The sequence below is a fragment of the Drosophila bipectinata genome, chromosome 2L, assembly GCF_030179905.1.
Source record: "Drosophila bipectinata strain 14024-0381.07 chromosome 2L, DbipHiC1v2, whole genome shotgun sequence".
Classification (NCBI taxonomy): domain Eukaryota; kingdom Metazoa; phylum Arthropoda; class Insecta; order Diptera; family Drosophilidae; genus Drosophila; species Drosophila bipectinata.
Genome location: NC_091736.1, coordinates 505,708 through 530,402, shown reverse-complemented (window position 1 = coordinate 530,402; position 24,695 = coordinate 505,708). Strand labels below are relative to the sequence as shown.

The window sequence follows — 24,695 nt, the reverse complement described above, 5'->3', positions numbered from 1 at the left end:
TCTTCTCCGAAAATCGCCGAAGACACGTTATCCAACACTGGACTGTAAATTGAACCGGGGATTGGCGGGCTTTTTTAAATTACGGATTCAAACTTTCAATGTTTATCTTTGTATTGTTTATAAACAAACCTTGACTGGCACTCCATTCAGATTTAATTTAGTTTATTGTTTATATACAACAAGTTAGCACTAATTCGTTTTATGCGTTCGCTTAGGCAATATTTAATCTAATCTTAGGCTAATGGATGGAATGATCTAAGTTTACCACAAAATAAGCAACGAGCGGCAATGTTCGTGTTTTCGTATCTCGTATCGTAATCTCGGATTTAAAAACTATAAACTTAAGCTACGAAGCAGTGGTGGTTGGAACTCTCGGCAGATCTGGCCAAAATACTACTTCCCGTTGGGTTTTCGGTCAGCTCCGTAGAGATCTTAGAATGTCGGGGGAGCGTTTAGCACGGAACACGGATCCATCACATGGCCGTCTCCAAGGGCTGACTGTGGCTTCGTCCGTTCGTCTGGAGCGGCTGCAGTCCCGCCCCTCCGTCCTCGTCGAAGTCGGTCTCCAACAATGCCTCCGACTTGGAGCGATGATACGGATTGTTCAACGGGGACGGAGTCGTGGGCGAGGACTCCTCCGAGGCTGTTTGGTAGACGGTCTTGGGCCGCGACTGATGCCCCACCAGCGGGGCAGCCGGAGCTGCCGGGGGCTGGGCCAGCGGTCTAGGTGTCCGGTAGTGCGAGGAAGGAGCCTTGCTGCTCCTCACCGCCGTGTAGTACGAGTCCGGCCGCCGCATGTCCGCCGGAGAGCCCTGCGGCTGCTGACTGGGCACGGCTGGGGCCGGACGGTAGAGCGACGACTCCGTGGAGTAGTTAAACTGGTCCAGCTTTTGATCGAAGGGCAAGGACTCGCCGCTGCTCCTCTGCGGCATGAAGCTGCTGTGGGAACTCCTCTGGTACTCCGGCAGGTTCTGCTTGAGCTCGCTGAGGAAGGCTAGGCCTGGCTGACCACGCCTACCGCCGCCCTGTCCCCCAGTTCCACCCATATCCGTACGCAGGGGCAGCGTACTGGCGTTGCCATAGTAGTCCGAGCCTCCCTCGTCCGCCTCCTGGTCCGTGTGGTGTATGATGGGCGTGTCCTCGGCCACACTGGTGCTGATGGAGTTGGCCCGCGTGCCGCCGCCGTAGGTGGAGTTGTCCCTGAAGCCCTCGTTCCTGTAGCTTAGTTCGAAGGCGTCCGGCTCCAGGGCCGCTGCAGCCGCTGCCGCTCGAGCGCGGTGACCACTGGCCTTGGAGATGGTGGCCACCTTGTGTCCTTGCTGGCCCTGTTGAGCCGGCCTCAGGGCGTTCTGGTTCACATACTCGTTGTAGTTGGGCTTCTGCTCGTAGCCCTCGAAGCTGCCCGCCTCCGAGCTGAGGACGCTCTTGTCCATGGAATCGATGGAGCCATTGGCCACCATCTGCTTGTAGTCCTGGGGCTTGGAGAGGGTTCCGTTGCTGGACATGTTCTGGAGGGGTTCACGAACCAAAAGTAACAACATAAAATGGAAAACAAAGGCGGAACATAAAACAAAAATGAAGGACTAAAAAGCAAAACAAAATCATACATAATTGGGTCTGCGGCGCAGGGATCCTTGGGGATCTATGCTGTTCAGGCTGCGCAGGCTCTGGCGGATGCTGTTCCTCCTCTGGAGGCGCTGGACGTGCCGGTGCTTGGACTTGGCGAACCAGCAAAAGGCCACTAGGATTAGGAGGATGATTGCCAGGACAAACGCTGAGATAATACTGATGGCAAAGATGTCGGCCCGCCAGGAGAGGGGATCGATTATGACCTACGTGGGGAAAAAGACAAAGGGGATTAGATTCAGACTTGAAGGTTCTACTTTTAGATGCTCACCCTCGGGTCCATCTCGCAAATGAATCCCCGCTCCTTGCCGCAGTCCTCTATTTCGATCTCTCCGAACACAAAGCTCGTGCACCGCTCGATGTGGTTGTAGTCCTGGATCCACACCTTCTCCGGGTACTTCAAGTGCCTCATCTGGCTCTGCAGGTACCTCCACAGAGTGGTCTTATCGGTCCGCAAGAACGGCATGGTCGAGTTCTCGGAGCGACAAAAGTCGCGGGCCTCGTGGAAGGTCATCGGAGCCCCCACGTAGATGAAGCAGGTGTCGTGGACGAGAGCCCAGCCCGGAGGACACTTCCCGTCCAGGATGGTTTCGTTGTTCATTTGGAAGGGCACCGCCAGGACTTCCAGCAGCATAGGATCGTCTGGGGAATAAGTTTTCGATTACTACCGATCAGTTGTGGAGTTCTTAACCACGTACCTGACTTATCCTTGATTCGAGACTGGACTGAAATGGTGTTGTTGTAGCTCCAATAGTTGTGCCGGGCGTCGATCTTCGAGCTCCAGGTTTCAAATGTCCTGTTGGGGGATATTTATTATATAATGGTAAGTCTATGCAAGATGGATTGTGTGGCGTTCTTACCTGTTTTCATAGTCAAAACTCAAACTACGGAAGGAAAAGCGTTGAGGAAGGAAGAAATAAAGTGAAGGATTAGTTTCAGACTCAGGGAAGAAGTTTTTAAATAAAAGGATAAGGGTTTAACATTATTAAGTCTAGTATCTATCGTTTAATTCTATTTACATTGAGTTGTTGACTGTCAGCAGCTCGTAATCATTCTCGTAGTTCTCAAAGATGTTGTCCACGTATTGCTGACCCGCCGTTCCCGCCACAATGGTGGCTCTGGACATCCAGTTCGTGGCAAAGTTCCTGCAAAGTCGAACATTAAAGTTAATGAAAAGTCAACAAACAGGACGCATTCAAGACGCACCGGTAGAATCCGTTGTGAGCCGTGGTCTGGTAGATCTGCAGCCTCACTTTCTCGAAGCCAGACACCTCCATGATCCTGCCGCCCACGTTGCTGTGCACGTAGTTGAAGCTGAAGTTGGACACCACCTGGCACAGCCGAATCACGTCCTCGTAGCCAGCCATGTTCTGGGCGAAGTAGTTGCGGTACAGCTCCACCTCCTGGTAGGGAGAGGACTGGCGACCCTCCACGTAGAGGGCGGGTCGGTTGCGGTTCCTCATGAAGAGGTTGTGGTGCACGAAGCCCCGCAGGGAGGTGGCCGATCCTCGTGAGTCGGCTCGAATCCGCAGGCCGCCTTGGTTCTCCATGAGAAGGTTGTTCTGGGGAGGCGAAGGGGAAGAGAATTAAAAGGAATTCCGAAGTCATTCCAAGAACTCACCATAAAGTACAACGAATTCATGTTCTGCACGTCCAAGTTCAGAGCTGAGGCGCAGGTGGAGAAGTTGCCGTAAAGCTGCTTGCAGTTCCGTTCGATGCGGTTTCCGATCAACGTCAGCGTGGGCGTGACCTCTCCAGCAGAGGAGTAGCTGACCGCCCCCTTCATGGCACCCGCGATGTGAGTGTCCGTGATGTTGTGGAGGGCATCGCGATCTGAAAGTGGAATCGGTAAGGAATAGGGGTCTTGGTGGGATTGGTGCAGGAAATACTTACATTGGCCCAAGGTAGAAATGGGAACCGTAACCACCTCGGCTATGAATCCGTGGGTCTCCGGCGCCCCGCTGGCCACCAGCTGCAGGCTCATCGTCGGGCCGTTGGTCTTGAAGAACGATCGCTGGTTATCAGTGTCGGACTCGATCTTTCCCAGATAGGTGGCAGTCACGTTGTAGATGTCGCCATCGAAGAGCTTTATGAAGTCGGTGCGCCCGTAGAGCTTGGAGTGGTTGAACAGATTCGACTGCAGGAGCCGGAAGCCAATGGGCTTGGCCCGGAAGGCCGAGGTGAAGATCTTGACGCAGTTCACCGGGTTGTTGTCGTACTTGTAGTAGATCAGCATGCGCTCCTCGATGGTCAGCACCTTCTGGGGGTCGCAGATGTCCACCAGGGAGAAGAGCTTGTAGGGCAGGTCCAGTTTCTTGAGAGGCGAGAAGCTGGACTCGTCGCTGTCCCGACCCTCGCCCGACAGAGACACGATGCTGATTCCCGTTCCCAATGTCTTGTTGATGTTCAGGTGGTTCAGGTTGAGCTTTCCGCTGGGAGCGACTAAGTTCACGCCGTGGTTTGCCGAGTTCTCGATGGTCACTGAGGTGATGGAGGGGTTCTTGTGCACCGCCTGGATGGCGGCCGACTTGTGGTTGTGGAGTATGCCGGCCTGCTCGATTCGGACGAACTCCAGCTGACTTTCTCGGAGCGGCAGCCTGGCATTGGACCGGGAGTTGTGCAGCCGGTGCTCGTACTGGATCTCCTCGAACTTGGAGTTGGCGAACCGGATGCCGCCCCAGTAGACCTCGTCGTCGGCCACGCCGTTGCAGGACACAAAGACGAACACGTCGTCCCATCTGCACTCGTGCCGGTGCCCGTAGAGCTGTCCATTCAGGCGTTCAGCGCAGTCCTCCATCCGCTCCTCGTCGCCGCGGCACTCCAGGGGCTGCACCCAGGACCAGATGCGGGTCAGGGAGTTCGTGTGGAACTCGATGCGGCGGTCGTGTCCGTAGTAAACGTTGAGAGGGTCGTAGCCCAGCTCCCGACACACAACCTGCGCGTTTCGCTCCGTGAACCTGCCGTCGCAGATGGGCACCCACTGCAGGGTGGTGTGGTTGAAGTACTCCAGGAAGCCCTCGTTCAGACCGAAGAGTCCGTCGGCGTCTCCCGTGCAGTTGTTGGCCCCCGTGCAGAGTCGTATGGAGTCGAACTCTGTCAAAGGAGCACTCATGTCCTCGATTGCCCGCTTCCGCGGCTGTGCGTCGATCAAGGACTCCCGGGTGGCGTTCTTGAACGGCCTCATCACGATGGGCGACTCGCTGTAGCCGACGGCGATCAGGGTGCCCAGGACGAGGATGCCCACGTTGGGCTCGAACTCCATAGTCACGCCATGATTGATGGTCAGAGTCTTGCCTGGCATCACCGTGATATCGGAGGATATGTAGTAGGGGCTGTTCTGCTTGGGCAAGACTAAGTCCTTGTACACCCTGCCGCCCCGGTAGGTGGCCAGGTCGACCTCCTGGTCCTGGTTGAAGGGCACCACCACGGAGACACTGGCATCGTAGCTGTCCTCGATCAGGAATGGCTGATAAATCACGTCCGCGTGGTCGTTCCAGTTATCAAAGTCGAAGATCTTGGCCTCGATGAGGGCGGTGTCCCTGGTGCCCCACCAGTTCTCCCTGGCCTCGAAGTAGTTGTTCAGCCTGGCCGACCTCACGCCGGCCACCAGGTTGTAGTCCATTTCGTTGTCGGCCAGGAGGTTCCGATAGAGGCGCACATTCTGCACGCCATCCAGCCGGATCACGGCGGTGGGGAGTTTGTGCTGCTTCCTTATCCTGCGAGCTGCCTTCATGTAGGGGAGTCTGTAGTCCGCCGCCAGGGTAACGATGCTGTTTCCCTTGAAGCTGTTGAACTCGATGCTGGCCGGCACCTGCCCGATGATCTCGCTCAGGGAGTCCGCCTTGAAGAGCAGCACGAACTTGGCGTTGTTCGCCTCGAAGCGGTTGTTGTCGAAGCGGAGGCGCTTCTCCATCCCGTCCAGCGTCACCAGGGCTCCAGGGCAGTTGTTCTCCCGGAACACGTTCGAGGTTATGTTGAACACCGTGTAGTGGCCGTGCACTGAGATGCGGAAATCGCGGTTCCGCTGCCAGGTGCTGTTCCCGAAGTAGATCGAGTGGGTGAAGTTTTCGTTGTACTGCCAGACGTATGGAAGGGATACCTGTGAAATGGATGGTGGGAATGTAAATAAATCCCTCAGAAAGATTATACCGGTGCTTACCTGGAAGCCTCCGTGCGAGTTTTGCTCCACTGTGGAGTCCTGGATCACGTAGTGGAACAGGTTGTTCGAGGAGCGCAAGTCCTTCGACATCTGCCGGATGCCGTGCCCGTTCTGGCTGATCAGCGAGCTGTTCACGTGGATGGTTACCTCCGAAATGTTGCTGGATATCACGTCCCAGTAGGGCGACCTGATGAGAATGGCCTCCCGCTCGTTGAAGCTCAGCTCGGAGTTGATGAGCTTGATCGACTCGTTGGCCTTCCGCAGGTAGTACTCCCCGTTGTCCCCGATGTAGCGGTTGTAGTAGATGCCAGTGATGCCCCTTAGGTTCTTCTGGATCTTGGTCGAGCGGATGGTGAGGGTGGGCACTGGCCCGCTCACGATGCGGTTGCGGATGTTCTGCACGGGGGCCGTGACTGTGCTCAGCATCAGAACGGCTCCTCCGAGGGCCTGCAGCCCGCTCTCGTAGTATATGATGATGCCATAGCTGCTGCTCGTCGCGGGAAAGACGTTCAGGTCGCGCTTCACCTGCCACAGGTCGCTACGGATGTTCTCCGTCCGGGCGTTCAGGATGCTGATGCTCTCCGTGGAGAGGTTGTGGATGGGATTCAGCAGCTGGATGCCGATAACGTAGCCGGCAGGGCACTGCACTATTATTTTCCTGTTGATGTTCTGCCCGAGGAGCTCCTCCGTCCGTATGTACTTGTGCTCGAAGGTGCCCAGGTCGATGTTGCTGATCTCGTGGGGCAACACATACGGGTCGTAGTCGGTCTCGTAGGCGTTAAAGTCCCGGGCCATGTTGAACCAGCCGCCGATCTCCTTCTGGTCCAAAGCAGCCACTACGGCGTCGTGGGAGATGCCGCTGCCCTTGTTGTCTTTGATGATGGAGCCCGAGATGCGGAAGTCCAGCTGCTTGAGGCTGATGCCACTGCCGCGGTTGCCCGAGAACTCAGAGTTCTTGATGTTGTTCACCGACTTGCCGGCGTAGATGTCCGAGTAGACAATCCCCAGGCCGTCCTGCAGGTTGTTCACCACCCGCACGTTCTCCAGGTTGTGCCGGGCATGGTCCATCTGAACGGCGGGCTTGAACGCGTTCGTTGTGTAGTCGAAGAGGCCGGCCTTCTCCACGGTTACGTACTGGAGGTCCGCCCGCTCGGCCAGCATACTAAACCGCACCCCGGCCCACGCTCCCTCGTAGCAGCGGATGCCCACATCGTTCTCGTGGCCGCAGGTGTTCTCGAACTCGTACTCCGCTCGGCACTTGGTGACGCCCCGGTCCTGCAAAGTGCATCGCACGTTCGCCAGCAGCACGTCCTCGGACGTTCCAGCACTCGGCAGCTGAGAGCGTAGCAGCCGCCAGTCCTGCGGATTCAGCGAGTAGCCCAGCTGGTGGCACACCAGGGCTGCGTTCAGGACGTTCCAGCCGTAGTCGCAGACGGTGCCCCAGCGCCCTTTCACGTAGACCTGGAGCCTTCCCTCGTTCGACCCGGTTCCTCCCACCAAACGCACTGGCACGTTGGGAACCCCTCCATCCGAGGGCACCATCTCCGTCTCCATGTCCAGGGCCTCCGTCTCACTGTCCAGGTCCACGGTCTCGGTGTCGTTCACTATGATCGTTTCGCGCTTAAGCGTGAAGAGGATGTCGTCGGGTCTTCTTCCGCGAGCTTCCAGCTTTCCGGCCACCATCATGCCCACGCTGGGCTCGAATCTGAGGGTCGTGCCGGGCTGGAGGATCAGCTTGCCGCCTGGTCGGATGTTGATGTCCTTAGTGACCGTGTAGGTGCCCGCCGGAACCATGTCCTGGCCGTCCACCTCGCCCCCTATGACGTCGCTGCCCTCATGGAAGAAGCGAGGCACCACGGTGGAGACCGTGATCATGGCGGTGGAGCCGGGGTTGGAGCTGTGCAACAGGTAGGGAATGTAGTTGATCTTGGCCAGGTTGTAGCGGTCGTTGCGGTGGAACAGCCGGGCATAGATCTTGCTCTCGTCGGTGTGGCCGAGCCAGTTGCAAGTGGCGTTAATGATCTGGCTCTGGTCGGTCAGCTGCGAGCCGATCTCGTACATGGAGTCCAGGTTGTGCAGAATGTTGCGGAAGACGTCGATATTGCTGGATCCCACCACCACCGGAGCGGCCACTCGGGATCGGGGGTTCAGCCGCCCGGCGCCGTCACTCCCCTCGGATCCCGCCACTAGGGGCCCGAAGGTCTCGGTGATGTTGTTTCCGCGGACGAAGTTCCGGGTGAAGAGGATGTACTGCACCTCGGAGCGACTGTAGGGCGACAGACCGAGAGAAACCACGTGCACGCCGCTGTTCCGCATGAAGTAGTTGCTCTGGATGGTCAGCCGGACGGGGAAGTAGTTGAACTCCGGGTATATGTAGTCGTTGTTCACAAACAGACACCCATAGGAGCCGAACCGGAACATGTTGTACTCGATCCTGCCCTGCAGGTTTAGGGCCGGGCTGAGGAAGATGGAGTTGGCCTGCGAGTACTTGAACTGGTTGTGGCCCAGCGGGAGCTGCATGTTGGGCTGCCCGTTGGCGGTGGCCTGGTAGCAGGATTCGATGAAGATGTCGCTCTGCTGGCTGCCGTTGAAGCTGTTTCCGGTGATGTTCACCCAGATGGGCCGGCAGAAGTTCCCGTGGAAGATGCCGGTCTCCAGGTTTCCGCCGATCTGCGAGTACTCCACCACGCTGGTCTGGTTGAAGGGAATGTACTCTACCCGGTTCACATCCGTGGTGTGGTTCAGCCAGGTGGCCACCCCGAATCCCTTGTTGGAGGTCACGGCAGAGCGCGAAATGTTGCGGTTGCCGCCGTAGTAGGTGATGTTGACTCCCGCGCCGTTGTTGAAGCTTATGTTGGAGCTGGTGATGTTGACGTCACCCGCTCCGCTGGTCACGTGAACGCCGGCCACGTGCCCGTTCCCGGACACCGAGCTGCCGTGCACGTGGATCTTTGACCGGATGTTGTCGATAGCCACGCCCCGCCCGCCGTTGTCCTCCACGGTGGACTGGGCCACTCGAAGGTCGTAGGCCACGGAGTCGCCGGAGGTGATCCTGAAGTAGCCATTCACCTCCTGCCGCGCATCGGCCCGTATTCTCACGAACATCTTCTCCCGAGTCGAAGTCACGCTCTGAGGTCGCGTGAAGTTCCTCGCCTTCCACTCGAACAGCAGTCGGTCGCTGGTGGAGGCTCCGTCGAAGATCTCCACCACGGCGGTCTCGTTCTGCATCAGGACAAAGTGCTCGAAGTGGAGGGTAAGTAGGTATCCGGGTCTCGTAAAGAAGTACTTGCCACACTCCTTGGCAGAGCCGGCGTAGTACTTCTGGGTGAAGGACAGCGAGATGGGGTACGTCTGTCCGGAGGTGGTCGGCAGCGTACAGAAGTCGTAGATGCTGGCCCGATCCTTCCGCTCTGTGCCTCGCAGGTCATGGCCCACGTACTTCACTCCGTCTCCGGCGTTGTCCACTATGGAGCAGCCGTCCAGGTGGACCAGCCCCTGGCTGGAGTTCACAAACACTCCAATGCCGTTGCACTTCCTTACAGTCACGTTCTGCAGCTGGAATCCTGCCCAGGGCCGAGTGCTATTGAAGCCCGTGTACGCCGAGTGGCTGATCACCACGTGCTCCATCTGGGGCGGCAGGCCCTGCACCTCCACTGCAGACTTTGCCGCGAAGCCCTCCCCGTTCCCTGCTCTGATGATGTCCACGTACTTGAGGCGGGACTCGGATCGGGCGGCGTAGACGGTGTTGTCCCTGCCCAAAGCCTTCGTGGAGGGGGCGTTGTCGAAGTAGATACCCCGCCAGTGGCCCAGGGGCTCGGAGTGCACCGGCAAACACTGGATACCCAGGTCGTTGTGGTAGTCGCAGGCTCCGGCGCCCATCTGCCGCGATGTCCAGGCGCAGTCGCGCAGGTTGCTCTCCCCGCCCCTGCACTTGGGCTGTTCGTACAGCACCCTGGGGTAATATCCGGGCGTTCGCTCCACCCAGTTCCAGAACCTGCCTCCGCGGAAGCCCAGCTGCCTGCAGGCCACTCCATAGTCCGCCAAAGTCCAGCTGTGGAAGATTCAGTTCAATTACTGAGGAAACGTACATTGAGGGAAGACTTACTTTCTGGAATTAGAGCAAACCGACCGCCAGGCTCCCTTGTGGAAGAGCTGGAGTCTGCCCTCCACCGGCGTGGGCCCGTCCACGAGCCGAATGCCCTTCTCCTGATCATCGGGAAGCTCCAGTTTGTAGTTGGCCGTGTTGCTCTGCGACCTGAGCACGATTCTCGCGGTGGGAGTGCCCTGAAAAGGGGTATTCTTAGTCATATATTCTCATAGTCATAGTCATGGAAGTCTTTTTCCTCCCCTCCGATAAGAAAAGCGAAACACTTTCGTAACCCCCTTTTCCGAGAGCTTTCTGAATTTTCTTTTCTGTTTACGGTTTTCACTCTGACTCTCACGGCCACTGCAATTATTTTCGTTTTCAATTATTTCATCTTTTCGTCTGCCATTTGGCCTCGGTCTGCTCGTGAAAATGGACTTTAGCCACCCAGATCCAGAGATATAATTCCGAGCCATTCGAGGCGTCAATTAACACCTATGCTGCGTGGAGATCATCATCTCGAGACGGAGAGTCGCCCACTCCGGCATTGAGATGCCAAGCAAACCCAATTTCGTCCAATTAACGAAGCAGCAATCGAGCTGCGAACTCTTAACCCTCCAAGAACCTGTGACTTACTCAACAGAAGCACATTTACATATCCAGCTTAGTCAAAAATAGTGAGAAGCTGGATGGCTTTAAGCTATTGGGGGAAGATCGGCTTAAAAGCGGACAACGGCGAGTGGACAACCAATTAAATCATTTCCCTTTCGCTCTCTGGAATTGTCAATTATGCGACTCCGACATTCACTTACATCTAATTAACCCTCGACGACCCCTGACCGATGATTAAATAAAGTTAAGCTTCGTGCCACAATCGCTCTTTGAAGCCCATCGGTAATTGGGAGGAAGTGGACTGAACTTGGCTGACCCAATTATAATACTGGCGGCAGAGGGCACACGCCAGAGGCCCTAACCTACCACTACATATGCCCTGGATCTGGAGTCGGAATTCGGAACTGGCCGAGGGATCCCGCCCATACCACTATATACATCTCCCCCTTCACTCAATCGCAATCTTATCACTGCCTAAAGTCAACATTGAGAGAGTTCCAGTACGAAACTTTTGTGGGCTTATCTACCCCCGAGGTTACTCATAGTGGACCCTCGATGGCTGATAGCATCTGATAGCAACAGGTGCCGCTTAATCATTTGCAAAACGCCTACAGGTGCCGCAGAACTGTATGGTATCCGCCCAGGGCGTACCTCTTAGGGACTTGGATATATTGATGCGGTTTCTGGATTTATGTATTTAAATACACTTCGAAAATCTATGAAATCTTAAAGCTATATCATTTCCTAACTATGTATTTCCCTCCCAGCAACGCCTATTTCATTACACATCGTAATCATAATAAAAGGCCAGTGATTTTGTAATTCAATAGCTATTAATTCCTCCACCATGAGCTCACTCTGATTACCTCCCACTTGCCCCAATTCTGAAAACTTCCGCCGTCTAATGAAATCCCCAAAATGACATTCTCTCACTTACCACCGCCTGCAGGACGCCGTTGATTTTGAGTCCTTTTGTGGGGGCGAACTCAACCGTGACACCCGGCTCTATGGTTAGCTTCGCTCCGCGCACCACCTCCAGGTCCTCGCGAGCCAAGTACGGGCTCTCGCTGAGCCGCAGGATTCGCTCGCTCAGGATTTCGCCGCCCTGCAGTTCCGTGTACGAGGATGACGTCATTGGTGGGGCCGAAGTCGTTGGCGCCGGAGTGACGTCCCCGCCGGAATGCCGAGTCGCTGGCAAGAGCTGGGTGGCGCCGTCGAGACTGGCGAACTCGATATCATTGTCCTGCAGTAGCTCCACCTCCTCCAAGTCCGACTGGGGGCCCTGTTGTTGTCCTTGTTGCTGGCTTGTTCTCTGCGACTGGGCCAAGTGGGTCGAGAAAATCAGCGCCAGGAGCACCCACAAACATATGCTGCCCCATTTCGGGGCGCCGCAGTGTTTGTTTTTGTTTCCACCTTGCTGGCCCGCTGACTTGTGGCAGTTCGTTGTATGTCGTTGCAACTTCATTTGTGCATCGTTTTCTTATCACTTTCCTTGTCGTTAAGTTTGGCTCACTATCCTTTAGATTAATTAGTTTGCTAAGTTTTTTTATTACACATTCGTCATGGCAGTATCGTTGTTTTTAAATATCTGGGGATTATTAAAACAAAATGGGTTGTATTCACCATTCACTATTTTTGAAATTATTAAGGAAAATTAACACTTTGAATCCTGTATTTAACTGTATTATTTATTTTATCACATCACTTTAAGATATCTTTGAGATACATTTATTTTGTGGGTCAATGAAGGCACTTTTTGGAAGATTCCACCGATTTCTGGCTCCGAAACCGCTAGCTGATGCGGAGTATCTGTCTCAGAGATTTCCCAACAGAAGACAGAAACCTGAGAATTCTGCTGGGTTTCGTCAATTCGATGGCATTGTTAACAATTTTTGTGATAAGCCGCCAGAGAACGGGCCCAAAAGCCAGAAACCAAAACACACACCATCGAATACCAATGCAGTTGAGTCACTCCCCTCGGACCCCGCCCCCAGTACTCCCTCGGCTACCTCTTTTTTTTGACTCGTATCTGTCAGATACAAAACACGTCCGTACGCAAAGAACCGTTAGTTGTTTCTGAAAAGCGGAGCGGGCTTAGTATATTGTATTACATGCTTTTCTCGGGGAGCGAGAGCGCTCAGAGAAAGAGAAAGAGACAGGGCAGCAGCGAGCGGACGCCAAGCAACCGACAACAATAACAACGAACGGACAACAAAAGAAGCAGGAAAACAAACAACAACATGTAAAATATTGGGGAGTTGTTGGGGAGACCGACTTTTGTAAAATAACTGTAAATGTGTAGGCATTTCATTCATGCCCCGAGAGAGTGAGCGGGAGAGAGCGAAAGAGAGCGACGCACGCACAGCCAGTCTGTGTTTTTGGAGTTTTCTTTCCCACCTTTGGTTACGTATGCGTAATGGGAAGAAGAAAGCATTTGCACCTTCTTCGACTTTTGAGCTTTATCGCTCCTCTACACTGGACGAAATGGTAGACCTACGGATCAGGAGCTCAAGCTAGTTAATATTCCTATGTAGGTGATCCTCGTGATCTTATTGGTTTTTTTTATTTTATTTATAATATATCCCTAGTAATTGTGAAAAATATTCCTCAGTGTAATGTTCCAACTTTCTGGATAGCCAGCATTTTGTATTTATCGAATATGCAAAGCAGCTTTGAACATGAGCGGTAAAAGACGGTATACCGAGGTGGATGGGGGGGATTGGGGACCGGGAGGAGGAGGAGGAGGGGCAGTGCAGCGGTGCGTGTATGGATTGTATCTCGTATCTGGCGGTCGATGGATGTGACTCAACGGCAGGCGCTGCAAGTCGTTGAACGCCAGAGTTGTCGCCGTTGTTGTTTTTGTGGGTGCCGTGACTGCATTTGAAGTGCATTCAAAGGTTTATTGTCTGCCTCTTTATGGGTTTATTAACTTGGTTTGGTCTGGTTTGTGCTTTGGCATTTTGCGATTGTGGCAAGTTAAGTGATTGCGAGGGAGGCCTACCCGAAGTGGCTGAGGAGCAGGTCGTAAATATTGGAAATATCATACAACATTTTCAGAATTTAAGCAGATAGTAGCTCTACCTAGAAGTTGGTTCTCTACTGGATCAGTAACAGAGTTCTATAGTGAGATTGGGCTTTCACTCCCTATCGTGAAAGGGCTCTCCCGCTGAGAAGCTGCTTTGGGCCAATTTTACAGCAATTTAATTTAGTTTCCGTTCTACCGTTCCACCATCCCGGAGTTCATCAACCCGGTGATCTAAAATTGGTAGAATAATGCCAATTGTCTAAACAATTTTACGGGCGTTTGGGGTCTCATCATTGTTCAATTAGCCCGCTCTGTTTGGATGTAAATGTGTAGTATTCGTTAGTCACTTGCCGGCTCTAATGGGGTGACTAATTCAACCCACTACTCATGTAGAAGTATCTCCCTCTCTGTTTATCTCTGACGCTGACATTGGTGATGCTATAGCTTGACCAGCAGGTTAATGATACCGTTTATGCTTCGAGATATGGGGTATAATATTTTTATGTCCCCTTTGGAAGCCTTAGAAGAGTATCTTTACGGGGTTCTGCCGTATCTTTGCGACTTTATGGCCCCCACAGAGTCACTTAACCCCAGTTATCTACACCGAATGATTGATAATGCCCCACTTCCTTTCGACGTATGCGAAAATGTTATTTTAATTCACTTTCCCCCACTCCCCCCCACTCGCTTCCACAATTACAACGCGTCATCGGCTGTTCCACTCGGTAATGAGTAATGCGAGCGGAAGTCACTGAGGAAGGAACTAGCCGGAGGAACCTTTGAGGCAGCCACCTGACGCGAGTGGCGGGGGGAGCGGCAATCGAAGCAAGTGCAGCCAGCGATGCGGCTCGGTGAACGCACCAGCTCAAAATTGCAGTTGCAGTTTATTGGCCACAAACAAACGCTGGCGAAAAGATGGCTAAAAGCTGGCGTAGATGTTGCGCCAATTAGCCGTTGCTGCCAAGAAAGCGTGCAAACAGCTAACAGAATATTCGGATCCATCTTCATACATGGCTGGGCCCGCCTCTGCCAGGCCACAGGGAACTAATCTATCTCCAAAATGGCTCTATCCAGAAACCCAACGAGAGACCTTCAGGGTCCTTTCTGGGCCCAAGAACCGTCTCCCATTTTGGCCGTAACTTAATGCGCGTCTTGTATGTTTTCTTTGTGTACTCCGCAGTGGACTTGGTAGTATGGGTGCGTTTGGTAATACTTTTTCGGCCACCAACACAACCTCACTTTTGGCCCAAAGCTCTGGGGTTTCACTTTGTTTCAACTCGGCACTTTTAATCACTTCTGGCACTTTTTCCACTACTCCTAGTAGGTACTTGAAGACATTTTCATTTAGGAATGGGCCAAGATTTATTGGCTGTTTCAGAAGCGACGCTTTTGCGTTTAAGGCGCGGTCAGCAGCGATCGCACACAGACACCCGAGCACTTACACTCTCGAACCGACTGTACGTATACGTGACGACTGGGCAACAACAACGAGCACCGTTGAGATCAATGTGTTTCCGCCAGCGTTCTATTCACCGGGTTAGAGCGCACTCGTCCGCCGCCGATCACCTTCTGAGCCGACTGGCTCTTTTCTTGTTTGGAACCGAGTGGAGACCCACTGCCAGCTACGCCAGAGCCACTGCCAGAGCGCCGCTCAGCACACCGAGTAGCCGGGAGAGGCGATCATAATATTGAGGTAACCAAGCGGGCGCTATTCAGCGGGCCAGCCCCGAGCTTTCGGACGGTGAGCGACGCCAGTTACCATTCTGCCTCTCCAGTTACCTTGGCCGAAATGTTAAAAGTGGCAACCGCAGAGCTTCTCGCCCGACAGCAGCAGCGATGCAACAGTCGCTGGACCTGTTGCTGTTGGTATCACAAAGTTGGCTAACATTTTAAACCGCTTGCTGTTAGTGGTGGCTTTTAAAAACAGTCCAGACTCTTTTGACTTGACTAAGAGAGCGAACTAAAAACATTAATCCGGAATTATTCAGATTAATCCGGAAATTGAAAACAGTCGTATGCATAAATAATTCCACAATTCCCCCATACATTCCCCAATTTTCCAAGGGCTCTACCCAGAAGAATTGAAGAAAAATCTAAAAATATTTTTGCTTCTGGGTTTTGATGCAGATTGATGGAGAATCGATCTCCAAATCGTTTAAGGTATTCCCCTCAAGGATCGAGTGAAAATTGGCAAAGATATAGACTTCGCAGTGGGCCTATGAGTACTCCCCATACGTTCCCCAATTTTCCAAGGGCTCTACCCACAGAAAAATTGAAGAAAAATCTAAAAATATTTTTGCTTCTGGGTTTTGATGCAGATTGATGGAGAATCGATCTCCAAATCGTTTAAGGTATTCCCCTCAAGGATCGAGTGAAAATTGCCAAAGATATAGCTTTCGCAGAGGGCCCTATGACTACTCCCCATACATTCCCCAATTTTCCAAGGGCTCTACCCAGAAGAATTGATGAAAAATCTAAAAATATTTTTGCTTCAGGGTTTTGATGCAGATTTGTGGAGAATCGATCTACAAATCGTTTAAGGTATTCCCATCAAGGATCGGTTAAAAATTGGCAAAGATATAGACTTCGCAGTGGGCCCTATGAGTACTTCCCATACATTCCTCAATATTCTGGGTAGACCCCTAGAAAAATTGATGAAAAATCTAAAAATATTTTTGCTTCTGGGTTTTGATGCAGATTGATGGAGAATCGATCTACAAATCGTTTAAGGTATTCCCCTCAAGGATCGGTTGAAAATTGGTAAAGATATAGCTTTCGCAGTGGGCCCTATGAGTCTCCCCATGCATTCCGCAGTTTTTCAAGGGCTCTACCCAGAAAAATTGAAGAAAAATCTAAAAATATTTTTGCTCCAGGGTTTTGATGCAGATTGATGGAGAATCGATCTACAAATCGTTTAAGGTATTCCCCTCAAGGATCGGTTGAAAATTGGAAAAGATATAGACTTCGCAGTGGGCCTATGAGTACTCCCCATACATTCTCCAATTTTCCAAGGGCTCTACCCAGAAAAATTGAAGAAAAATCTAAAAATATTTTTGCTTCAGGGTTTTGATGTAGATTGATGGAGAATCGATCTACAAATCGTTTAAGGTATTCCCCTCAAGGATTGGTTGAAAATTGGCAAAGATATAGCTGTCGCAGTGGGCCCTATGAGTCTCCCCATGCATTCCGCAGTTTTTCAAGGGCTCTACCCAGAAAAATTGAAGAAAAATCTAAAAATATTTTTGCTTCGGGGTTTTGATGTAGATTGATGGAGAATCGATCTACAAATCGTTTAAGGTATTCCCCTCAAGGATCGGTTGAAAATTGGCAAAGATATAGCTTTCGCAGTGGGCCCTGTGAGTAATCCCCATACATTCCCCAATTTTCCGAGGGCTCTACCCAGAAAAATTGATGAAAAATCTAAAAATATTTTTGCTTCAGGGTTTTGATGCAGATTGATGGAGAATCGATCTACAAATCGTTTAAGGTACTCCCCTCAAGGATCGGTTGAAAATTGGCAACGATATAGATTTCGCAGTGGGCTAAAAGATTCCTCAGCATACATTCGCTTATTTTGAAAGGGCCCTCAGGTGGTCTTGGCCATGTACGAATTTTTTAATATCTGTGATACATATTTTAATGGATATATAGGGATTTTGGAATGAAAAAAGGTTTCTGTTGTTAAAGCCACCGTTGACAATCAGCGCGCGTAAATTGAATCCCACGGGATTTTGAATCCAATCGGCGGATGTGGGCGTTCTTACTGTTATGGCAGAAGGTCACACTATTTTCGGCTTCGACTGTTTACCATTTTCGGCTGCTCCTTTGAATTTGTTTATTAATCGAACATTAACTGGAAGCTGTTTAAACACCCATACTATTGGGAAAAATGTCGAACGCACAGCGTTCCTTCGTGCAGAAGGTTTCCAAGTAAGTGAGCCACCCGCCAAAGTCTCCTTTCGCAAACAAAGAAACGCCCTCCCTGACTTTCGTGTCTACATCAATTTTCCCATTAAGGCAGTCGGCGGCCGATGTACGGAAAAATGTTTCGAGCTGCCACAAGACAGGAACTAAGCCCCTGGACACCTCGCTGTGCTCCACGACGGTAAGAACTGTTCTCCTGGGTCGTCCAAGACTATAACCTATGTTCTGAGCAGGTTTCGCCCACGGAGCCTCTGGACTACGAGGAGTTCCTGGCCCAGCACGCCAACATCATCCACCGCGACCCTCTGAAGCACATATTGGACTTTCCCCAGGGAGATGTTACGGTCAAAATCATCCCCCGTAAGATCCGAACCGTGGACCACATTGTGCCCACCGAGAACTTGTGAGTATTTTTTCCAATTTACCAGAAAAGTAGTAACTGAATCCTTTCCAGAAGCGAATTGCCACAACACGTTCAGGAGTGTGTCAACTACTACACGCGTCCCTGGAAGGTAGTGGAGTATGCCCAGCGCCACCTCTCCAGCTCGTGCTTCATCCGCGAGCGCATCGACCGGGGCACCGTCAGCCCCTCCGCCTACCAGCAGGAGTTCGAGATTGACAAGGACTTTGCCTCCTTCGAGGAGACGTTCGCCTACAAGAGCGAGAGCTGCACTCCCAGTTCCCGCCAGTCGATCGCTAGCCTGGCCTCGGTTAGCTCCTGCACAGACACCCTGACGCCGCGCGGCTCCTGGGCCAGCTTTGACCTGCGCCGCTCAGTCAACGACCCCCTCATTCCAAACCTGCTGGACAATGTGCCGCCGGAGCAAGTCGACCAGACCAATGAGGCACGGAGGCAGCAGGACCGGCAAGTAGCTCTCTTCTCGCTGTACCCAGAGTCGGAGATCGAGGAGAGTATTGAAAGAAGGCTTCTGGCCGAGATTCCCATGGAGCACATGGGTCATCGCATCCAGGTGAAGTGCCTGCAGCTCAGACTGGAGCTCGAGGTGGAACCTATCTTTGCCTCCATGGCCATTTACGACGCAAAGGAGCGCCAGAAGTTGTCCGAGAACTTCTATTTCGACATGAACTCGGATAGTCTCAAGCGAATGCTCTCTAGTCATGTCCAGTGCTCCGACATCAGCACGCAGAGCCACTCGGCCATATTCGAGATCTCCTATCCGAGCAACGACCTCTTCCTGGTGATTCGCCTGGAGAAGGTGCTGCAGGGCGACATCAACAACTCGGTGGAGCCCTACCTGAAGGAGGACAAGGACAAGTACAGGGAAAAGGTCAAGTCCAATGCGGCCGACTACTGCGAGCGACTGGGAAAGTATCGAATGCCGTTTGCATGGACGGGAATCTACCTCACCAATGTCTTCAACGGCGAGAGCTTCGAGGGAAAGGAACCGGAACGCGACTCCTCGGCCGGCGGGTCTGGCGTCGGTGGGGGAAGTGGCATGTGCTCGGCCCCCAGCTCCAACAGCTTGGACCGAAAGTCCTCCACCAGCAGCTTCGACCAGCTCCGGCGCAAGGCCAACGACATGAGCGGGACGTTGACGCGACGCGGCTCCCTGGAGCGAAAGGAGAAGCGCCGCTCCTGGTCGCCTGATGACTTCGCCAACGTTGTGGAAAACTTTCGTCCCATAACCATAACCGTTCCAAGCTTCTTCAAGCAAGAGGCCGATAAGATGAAGGACGAGGACTTGTTCAAGATTCTGCCGGAGCTGAAGCGCCCCAGCTCGGTGGCCAAGAAGTACAAGTGCATTCCCGGCTCCATCAAGCTGGAAATATCTCCCTGCGTTGAGGACGCAAAGAACGCCCTGACTCCAGAGCTGGCGAAAATAAATCCCCAAAGCGGCGAGAACGTACGCCCAGTGAAGGAGATCTTGGAGTTTCCCCAATCCGCCATCTACAATCCACACTACACCTACCGCAACCTGCTCTTTGTGTCTCCCAAGGAGCTGAATTTCTCCTCCCGTGCCGGGTCCGCCCGCAACATCGCCGTTCGCGTCCAACTTATGGCCGGGGAGACGCCCAAGGATGCCGTGAACGCCATTTACGGCAAGTCCTCCTGTCCGAAATTCTCGACCGAGGCCTTCACGGCAGTCAACTACCACAACAAATGCCCTTCGTTCTACGACGAGATCAAGATCGCCCTGCCGGCGTCGATAAAGCAGCACCACCACCTCCTTTTCACAATCTACCATGTGTCCTGCCAGAAGAAACCCCAGGACCTGCAGCCCTCTGTGGAGACGCCGGTGGGCTACACGTGGCTGCCTCTCCTGGAGGACGGGAAGCTTAAGGTGGGAGAGTTTAACCTGCCCGTCATGGTCGAGGCGCCTCCTGAAAACTACTCCTTCATTCCGCCGAACGTCCACTTGCCGGGCATTAAGTGGCTGGACAACCACCGCGCTGTCTTCGCTATCAACGTGGAGGCGGTGACGGCCGTGCACACGCTGGATGCCTACTTGGATCGGTTCTTTCTGCTGTGTGAGTATCTGGACACCCGGAACATACCCTCCCACATAGGCGAAGGGAATATTGAGGCCGAGCTCAAGAAGTGTCTGCTGGAGATCGAGCACGCCAATCGGGAGCCGCTGGTGAGGCACCTGCCGCTGGTCCTGGACAAGCTAATTGAGCTGCTGGTGATGACCCACAAGGTGGGGGGACAGGCCATGTCCCTGGGGTCGACTGTTTTTGAGGTGCTGGGTCTGGTGTCGTCGCTGCTGTCGATCCTGAACGACGATCTCATGGTGGACCAGTACGGACGGCAGAGCCTGCTGTCCACCTACGTGCAATTCCAGTGCAAGATCCCGCACCCGTGCCACGGCAAACAGCGGCTGACTTCGAGTCGCAGCAACACCGAGGAGCTGCAGCTCAGCGAAACCTACAGCCTCTACGACAACGTGGCGAACGGAGGCCGCAGCTTGGAGAGAAAAGGTAAGGGTGCCTGAGAAGGTTACCACCGTCTAACTGTCATTCTCCGCAGATCTCTCCATGGACGTCATCCACGCGATCGTGGGACGCGACGCTCCGGTGCGGCTGCTGCACGAGGAACTGGCTCTGCACTGGGTGGTTGCCAGCGGAAAGGCGGCCGACTTGGCCATGTCGAACTCCTGGTTCCTCTTCGAGCTCATTGTCAAGTCCATGATCGAACACCTGCACAGCTCGAACACTCTGAATGGACCCCGGAAACACCGCTTTCCCCACCAGTTCAACGACGACCTGAGCACCCTGGTCCACTTGGTCACCACAAAGGTGGTCGGCTATCACAGCAACGAGCCCAAGTTGGCGCAGTCCCTGAACAGCAGCTTGGGCTTCTTCATATTCGACATACTGAGCGTCATGGACCGGGGATTTGTGTTCGGGCTGATCAAAACGTACACCAAGGTGCTCATTTCCAAGAACGCGTCCATCCCCGACCTGATGAACTACAAGATAGACTTCCTGAGGATCGTGTGCAGTCACGAGCACTTCGTAGCCCTGAACCTGCCCTTCGGAACCTCCTACACGTTCACAATGGTGTCGGCGCCCTGCAGCCCCACGCCCAGCACCACATCCAGCAACAGTCAGACCTCCTGTGTAAGTCCTTGTAATCCTACCAAAGATAGATCTTTTCCTGACTGATTCATGGTTCGTTTTTAGGGATCCCTCGAGCGAGCGCTCCACGCCGATCTAAGTCAGGAATTCCTGCAGCAACACTTCCTGGTCGGACTCGTCCTAAGCGACCTGGCTGCGGTGATGGAGGTTCCCAACCCACAGCTTCACGGCAAGGCGATTCGCTGCATCCGCAACCTGATGACATCGCACGACCTGGACCCCAGATACAGCGACGCAGAGGCCCGTTCAAGAGTGGCGGCTCTCTACATCCCACTGCTGTCTATCGTGATGGACAGCATTCCGCAGCTGCACCAACACGTTTTGGAGCAGGACCGACTCCAGCAGATCGGTCAGCTGGAGGACTACCAAGGCCCGCACCAATCGATTACCACAAGCACCATAAGCCCGGAAGTGGCCTTCGCCATATCCGGAAGTCGGCCCTACTCCTATCTGAACGACCAGGTGAAGAACAAGTCGCCCTTCAGCTCGGAGAACACCCGCCACTTGCTGGTGTGCTTCCTGTGGACGCTGAAGAACCTCGAGAGGAGTGTGCTGTACCGCTGGCTGCTGGGCCTGAGCCCGCACCGGGTGCACCAGATGCTCCAGGTCGTCAATGTTTGCCTGAAGACCTTCGAGTACACAGGCCAGAAGCATGTTCCCACGCTCAAGCGGACCAACACACAGAGTTTCAGAAAGAATGTGTCCGGCGACGTCAAGGAGAAGCTGGAGGAGTGCATACGGGGCACAAATTCTGCCCGATACGACTTGATAAACCGCCGCAAGGACCGAAACTCCACGGAGAAATTCCGCTGGCGGAAGGACCAGATGCCGTACAGGTCGCAGTACGCCGACTGTGGAGAAAAGTCCGGCCATGAGCTCGAGCTGAGCCACTTCATCGAGGGCTCGCTGGCCACAGAGGTGGCCCTGGTGCTCCTCGACACCCTGGAAATAATCGTTCATGTGGCGGCCAACCTCCACCACAACCTGCTGGGCACTGTGCTGAAGGTGCTGCTGCACGCCCTGTCCCGCAACCAGTCGACGCTGGCCTTGCAGAACCTATTCGCCTCCCAACGGGCATTGATTTTCAAATTTCCGAATCTCCTGTTCGACGATGAAACGGACATATGTGCGGATCTGTGCCTGATTCTGCTGAAGCACTGTGGGTCCCTTCTGCCGGGCATTCGCTCGCAGGCAGCGGCCTCCCTCTACCTGCTGATGAGGCAGAACTTTGAAATCGGAAACGTGAGTCTTGGAGTTCTTTCCAGATGCCCATTACATACTTATTCCCTTGATTCCCCTTAGAACTTCGCCCGAGTGAAGATGCAGGTGACCATGTCCCTGAGCTCCCTGGTTGGTACCAGCTCTGTGTTCAGTGAGCAGTCGCTGAGGCGAGCGCTGAAGACAGTCTTGGTGTACGCCGAGTCCGACACGGACCTTCAGGAAACATCCTTCCCCGAGCAAGTCCAGGACCTGCTGTTTAACCTGCACATGATTCTCTCCGACACTGTCAAGATGAAGGAGTACCAGGAGGATCCGGAAATGCTTCTGGATCTCATGAACCGCATCGCCAAGGGCTACCAGAACAATCCGGACCTGCGGCTGACCTGGCTGGAGAACATGGCCAAGAAGCACCGGGAACGTGCCAACCACACTGAGGCGGCCATGTGCTATGTCCATGCCGCCGCCTTGGTTTCCGAGTATCTTAGTATGCTGGAGTCGCAGACCCACCTGCCAGTCGGAGCTGTAAGCTTCCAGCGCATCTCGCCGAACACCCTGATGGAGTCGGCCGTGTCGGACGACGTGCTGAGTCCTGGCGAGGACGGTATCTGCCTCGGAAACCACTTCACCGAGACCGGCCTGAAGGCTCTGCTCGAAGAGGCTTCGAACTCATTCCAGGTGGCTGGCATGTACGAGGCCATGAACGAGGTCTACAAGATACTGATCCCCATCTGCGAGGCCAACCGGGACTTCCAAAAGCTGAGCAAGGTGCACGGAAAACTTCAGGAGGCCTTCAACCGCATCGCCCAGTTGCAAGTGAGTGTGGGGAGGGTGGCAGGTTTCAATATCTACTTACATGTTTCCCCCAAAAGGGCAAGCGAGTGTTCGGAACCTACTTCCGGGTCGGCTTCTATGGAACGAAGTTCGGGGACCTGGACCAGCAGGAGTTCATCTACAAAGAGCCAACTCTAACCAAACTCCCAGAGATATTCAGCCGACTTCAGGTAATATTGTTTAGTTCATCAAGAACCCCCAGTCGCGGTGGACTAAAAGGTGTCTTCTTTGGATTTCAAGAACTTCTACACCGAACGCTTCGGGCCCGACTCTGTGCATATCATAAAGGACTCCAACACCGTCGACGTGAGCTCCCTGGATCCGGATAAGGCCTACATTCAAATCACATACGTGGAGCCCTACTTTGAAACCTACGAAATGCGGCATCGGGAAACCTACTTTGAGCGGAACTTCAACATAAGTAAGTTTTCTAATTCTAGTGGCGCATTGACCCTGACCCTGACCCTGGTGTTTCGAATCGTTTAGAGCGCTTCATCTATGCCACACCCTTCACGAAGACTGGCAAGGCACATGGCGAGCTCCACGAGCAGTGCAAACGGAAAACCATACTGACCACGGCCAACCACTTCCCGTATGTGAAGACCAGGATTATGGTGATCAGCCGACAGCAAATAGTCCTGGAGCCTATTGAGGTTGCCATTGAGGTGCGTAGCCCGCTTTTCTGGCGAGTATCTGTTCTCAACTTCCCTTTAAACGCAGGACATTCAAAAGAAGACCGTGGAGCTGGCTGCTGCGACTAACCAAGAGCCTGCAGACCCGAAAATCCTGCAAATGGTCCTGCAGGGATGCATCGGCACCACCGTCAACCAGGGGCCCATGGAGGTGGCCAGCGTGTTCCTCTCGAACCTGTCCGACGGCACCACAGTTCCGACAAAGCATCAAAACAAACTGCGCCTGTGCTTCCGCGAGTTCTCCAAACGCTGCGCCGACGCCCTCAAGAAGAACCGAAACCTAATACTGTCGGACCAGAAGGACTACCAGCGGGAACTAGAGCGCAACAATGATCGCTTCATCGAGCGCCTTACTCCATTTATCACCCTGACACGGGTTCAAAATCATGGCGTAGTAAAGTGAGTCCTCTGGATAGTCCAATAGAAGTCCAATACTCATATTTAATTATTTTAGAGCCAATGCCAACAACAACAAGAGCACTCCCTTAAAATGGTAAATGTTTGCCCGGCAGCGTCCTAAATAATTACTAAAAAAAACTCCTTGAAATTACATGTCTAGCGTATCGGATTATTTTAAGTAAGTGCGTATTATCATTCACATTCTGGCCTTTGAGATGGCCAACCAATAAGCCCATATACACATAACCTTTTGACTGATCCATTTTCCTTCTCGCGGAAAGGTCTCACTCCTTTCACTCCGTGGTCCAACACCAAATATATTTACCAAATAACAATGGTCGTCGACCGAGAATCGAATACAATTTACTTTTCTACATTTTATTACTAAAATATAATTATATAAACCAAAGACCAGTTTTATTTTATAGGGAAGATATTAAACCAAATTAGAAATCATAATTTGAAGTTGAATTTGTGAGTTTTTATTGCGTTTAATAAGTCAAAACTCAAAAAAGCTGTTTT

At 53.0% G+C, this 24,695-nt stretch overlaps 2 protein-coding genes across 6 annotated transcripts; one reads left to right on the top strand and one right to left on the bottom strand.

Moving 5' to 3' along the window:
- Positions 1–145: 145 nt before the first annotated feature.
- Positions 146–15,092, bottom strand: bark (protein bark beetle). 3 transcript variants are annotated; one of them, XM_070277383.1, is made up of 13 exons: positions 14,949–15,092; positions 11,419–12,069; positions 9,891–10,069; positions 5,786–9,836; positions 3,520–5,725; positions 3,248–3,459; positions 2,833–3,188; positions 2,646–2,771; positions 2,487–2,510; positions 2,325–2,422; positions 1,898–2,268; positions 1,608–1,832; positions 146–1,508 (listed from the first exon to the last, which is right to left on the bottom strand). In XM_070277383.1, the coding sequence occupies exons 2-13, from the start codon at positions 11,944–11,946 to the stop codon at positions 474–476; spliced, it is 9,411 nt and encodes a 3,136-aa protein (XP_070133484.1). In that variant the 5' UTR covers positions 11,947–12,069; positions 14,949–15,092; the 3' UTR covers positions 146–473. The 3 variants fall into 3 exon arrangements, 2 of the variants coding, with proteins under 2 accessions (XP_070133484.1, XP_017105556.3); XM_017250067.3 differs by lacking the exon at positions 14,949–15,092 and having other exon boundaries at positions 11,419–12,097; XR_011442094.1 differs by lacking the exons at positions 146–1,508; positions 1,608–1,832; positions 14,949–15,092 and having other exon boundaries at positions 2,253–2,268; positions 2,325–2,424; positions 2,491–2,510; positions 11,419–12,098.
- A 2,197-nt stretch (positions 15,093–17,289) lies between these two features.
- Positions 17,290–24,580, top strand: Zir (dedicator of cytokinesis). Of its 3 annotated transcripts, XM_070277093.1 has the most exons (13): positions 17,290–17,436; positions 17,524–17,611; positions 17,664–17,833; positions 17,885–20,370; positions 20,420–21,012; positions 21,076–22,272; positions 22,333–23,064; positions 23,121–23,252; positions 23,323–23,503; positions 23,569–23,747; positions 23,803–24,173; positions 24,229–24,267; positions 24,334–24,580. In XM_070277093.1, the coding sequence occupies exons 1-13, from the start codon at positions 17,396–17,398 to the stop codon at positions 24,353–24,355; spliced, it is 6,231 nt and encodes a 2,076-aa protein (XP_070133194.1). In that variant the 5' UTR covers positions 17,290–17,395; the 3' UTR covers positions 24,356–24,580. The 3 variants fall into 3 exon arrangements, with proteins under 3 accessions (XP_070133194.1, XP_017105693.2, XP_070133195.1); XM_017250204.3 differs by having other exon boundaries at positions 24,229–24,580; XM_070277094.1 differs by lacking the exons at positions 24,229–24,267; positions 24,334–24,580 and having other exon boundaries at positions 23,571–23,747; positions 23,803–23,941.
- Positions 24,581–24,695: the final 115 nt, after the last annotated feature.

What these genes read in the sequence shown, in the direction of transcription:
- bark (XM_070277383.1), bottom strand. Translation starts at nt 11,946, where the DNA reads ATGAAGTTGCAACGACATACAACGAACTGCCACAAGTCAGCGGGCCAG. An exon ending in GTTTGCTCTAATTCCAGAAA is followed by an intron (nt 9,837 to 9,890) that starts GTAAGTCTTCCC and finishes AATCTTCCACAG; the next exon opens with CTGGACTTTGGCGGACTATG. An exon ending in ACTCGCACGGAGGCTTCCAG is followed by an intron (nt 5,726 to 5,785) that starts GTAAGCACCGGT and finishes TCCATTTCACAG; the next exon opens with GTATCCCTTCCATACGTCTG.
- Zir (XM_070277093.1), top strand. Translation starts at nt 17,396, where the DNA reads ATGTCGAACGCACAGCGTTCCTTCGTGCAGAAGGTTTCCAA. An exon ending in ACCGCATCGCCCAGTTGCAA is followed by an intron (nt 23,065 to 23,120) that starts GTGAGTGTGGGG and finishes TTCCCCCAAAAG; the next exon opens with GGCAAGCGAGTGTTCGGAAC. An exon ending in TGAGCGGAACTTCAACATAA is followed by an intron (nt 23,504 to 23,568) that starts GTAAGTTTTCTA and finishes CGAATCGTTTAG; the next exon opens with AGCGCTTCATCTATGCCACA.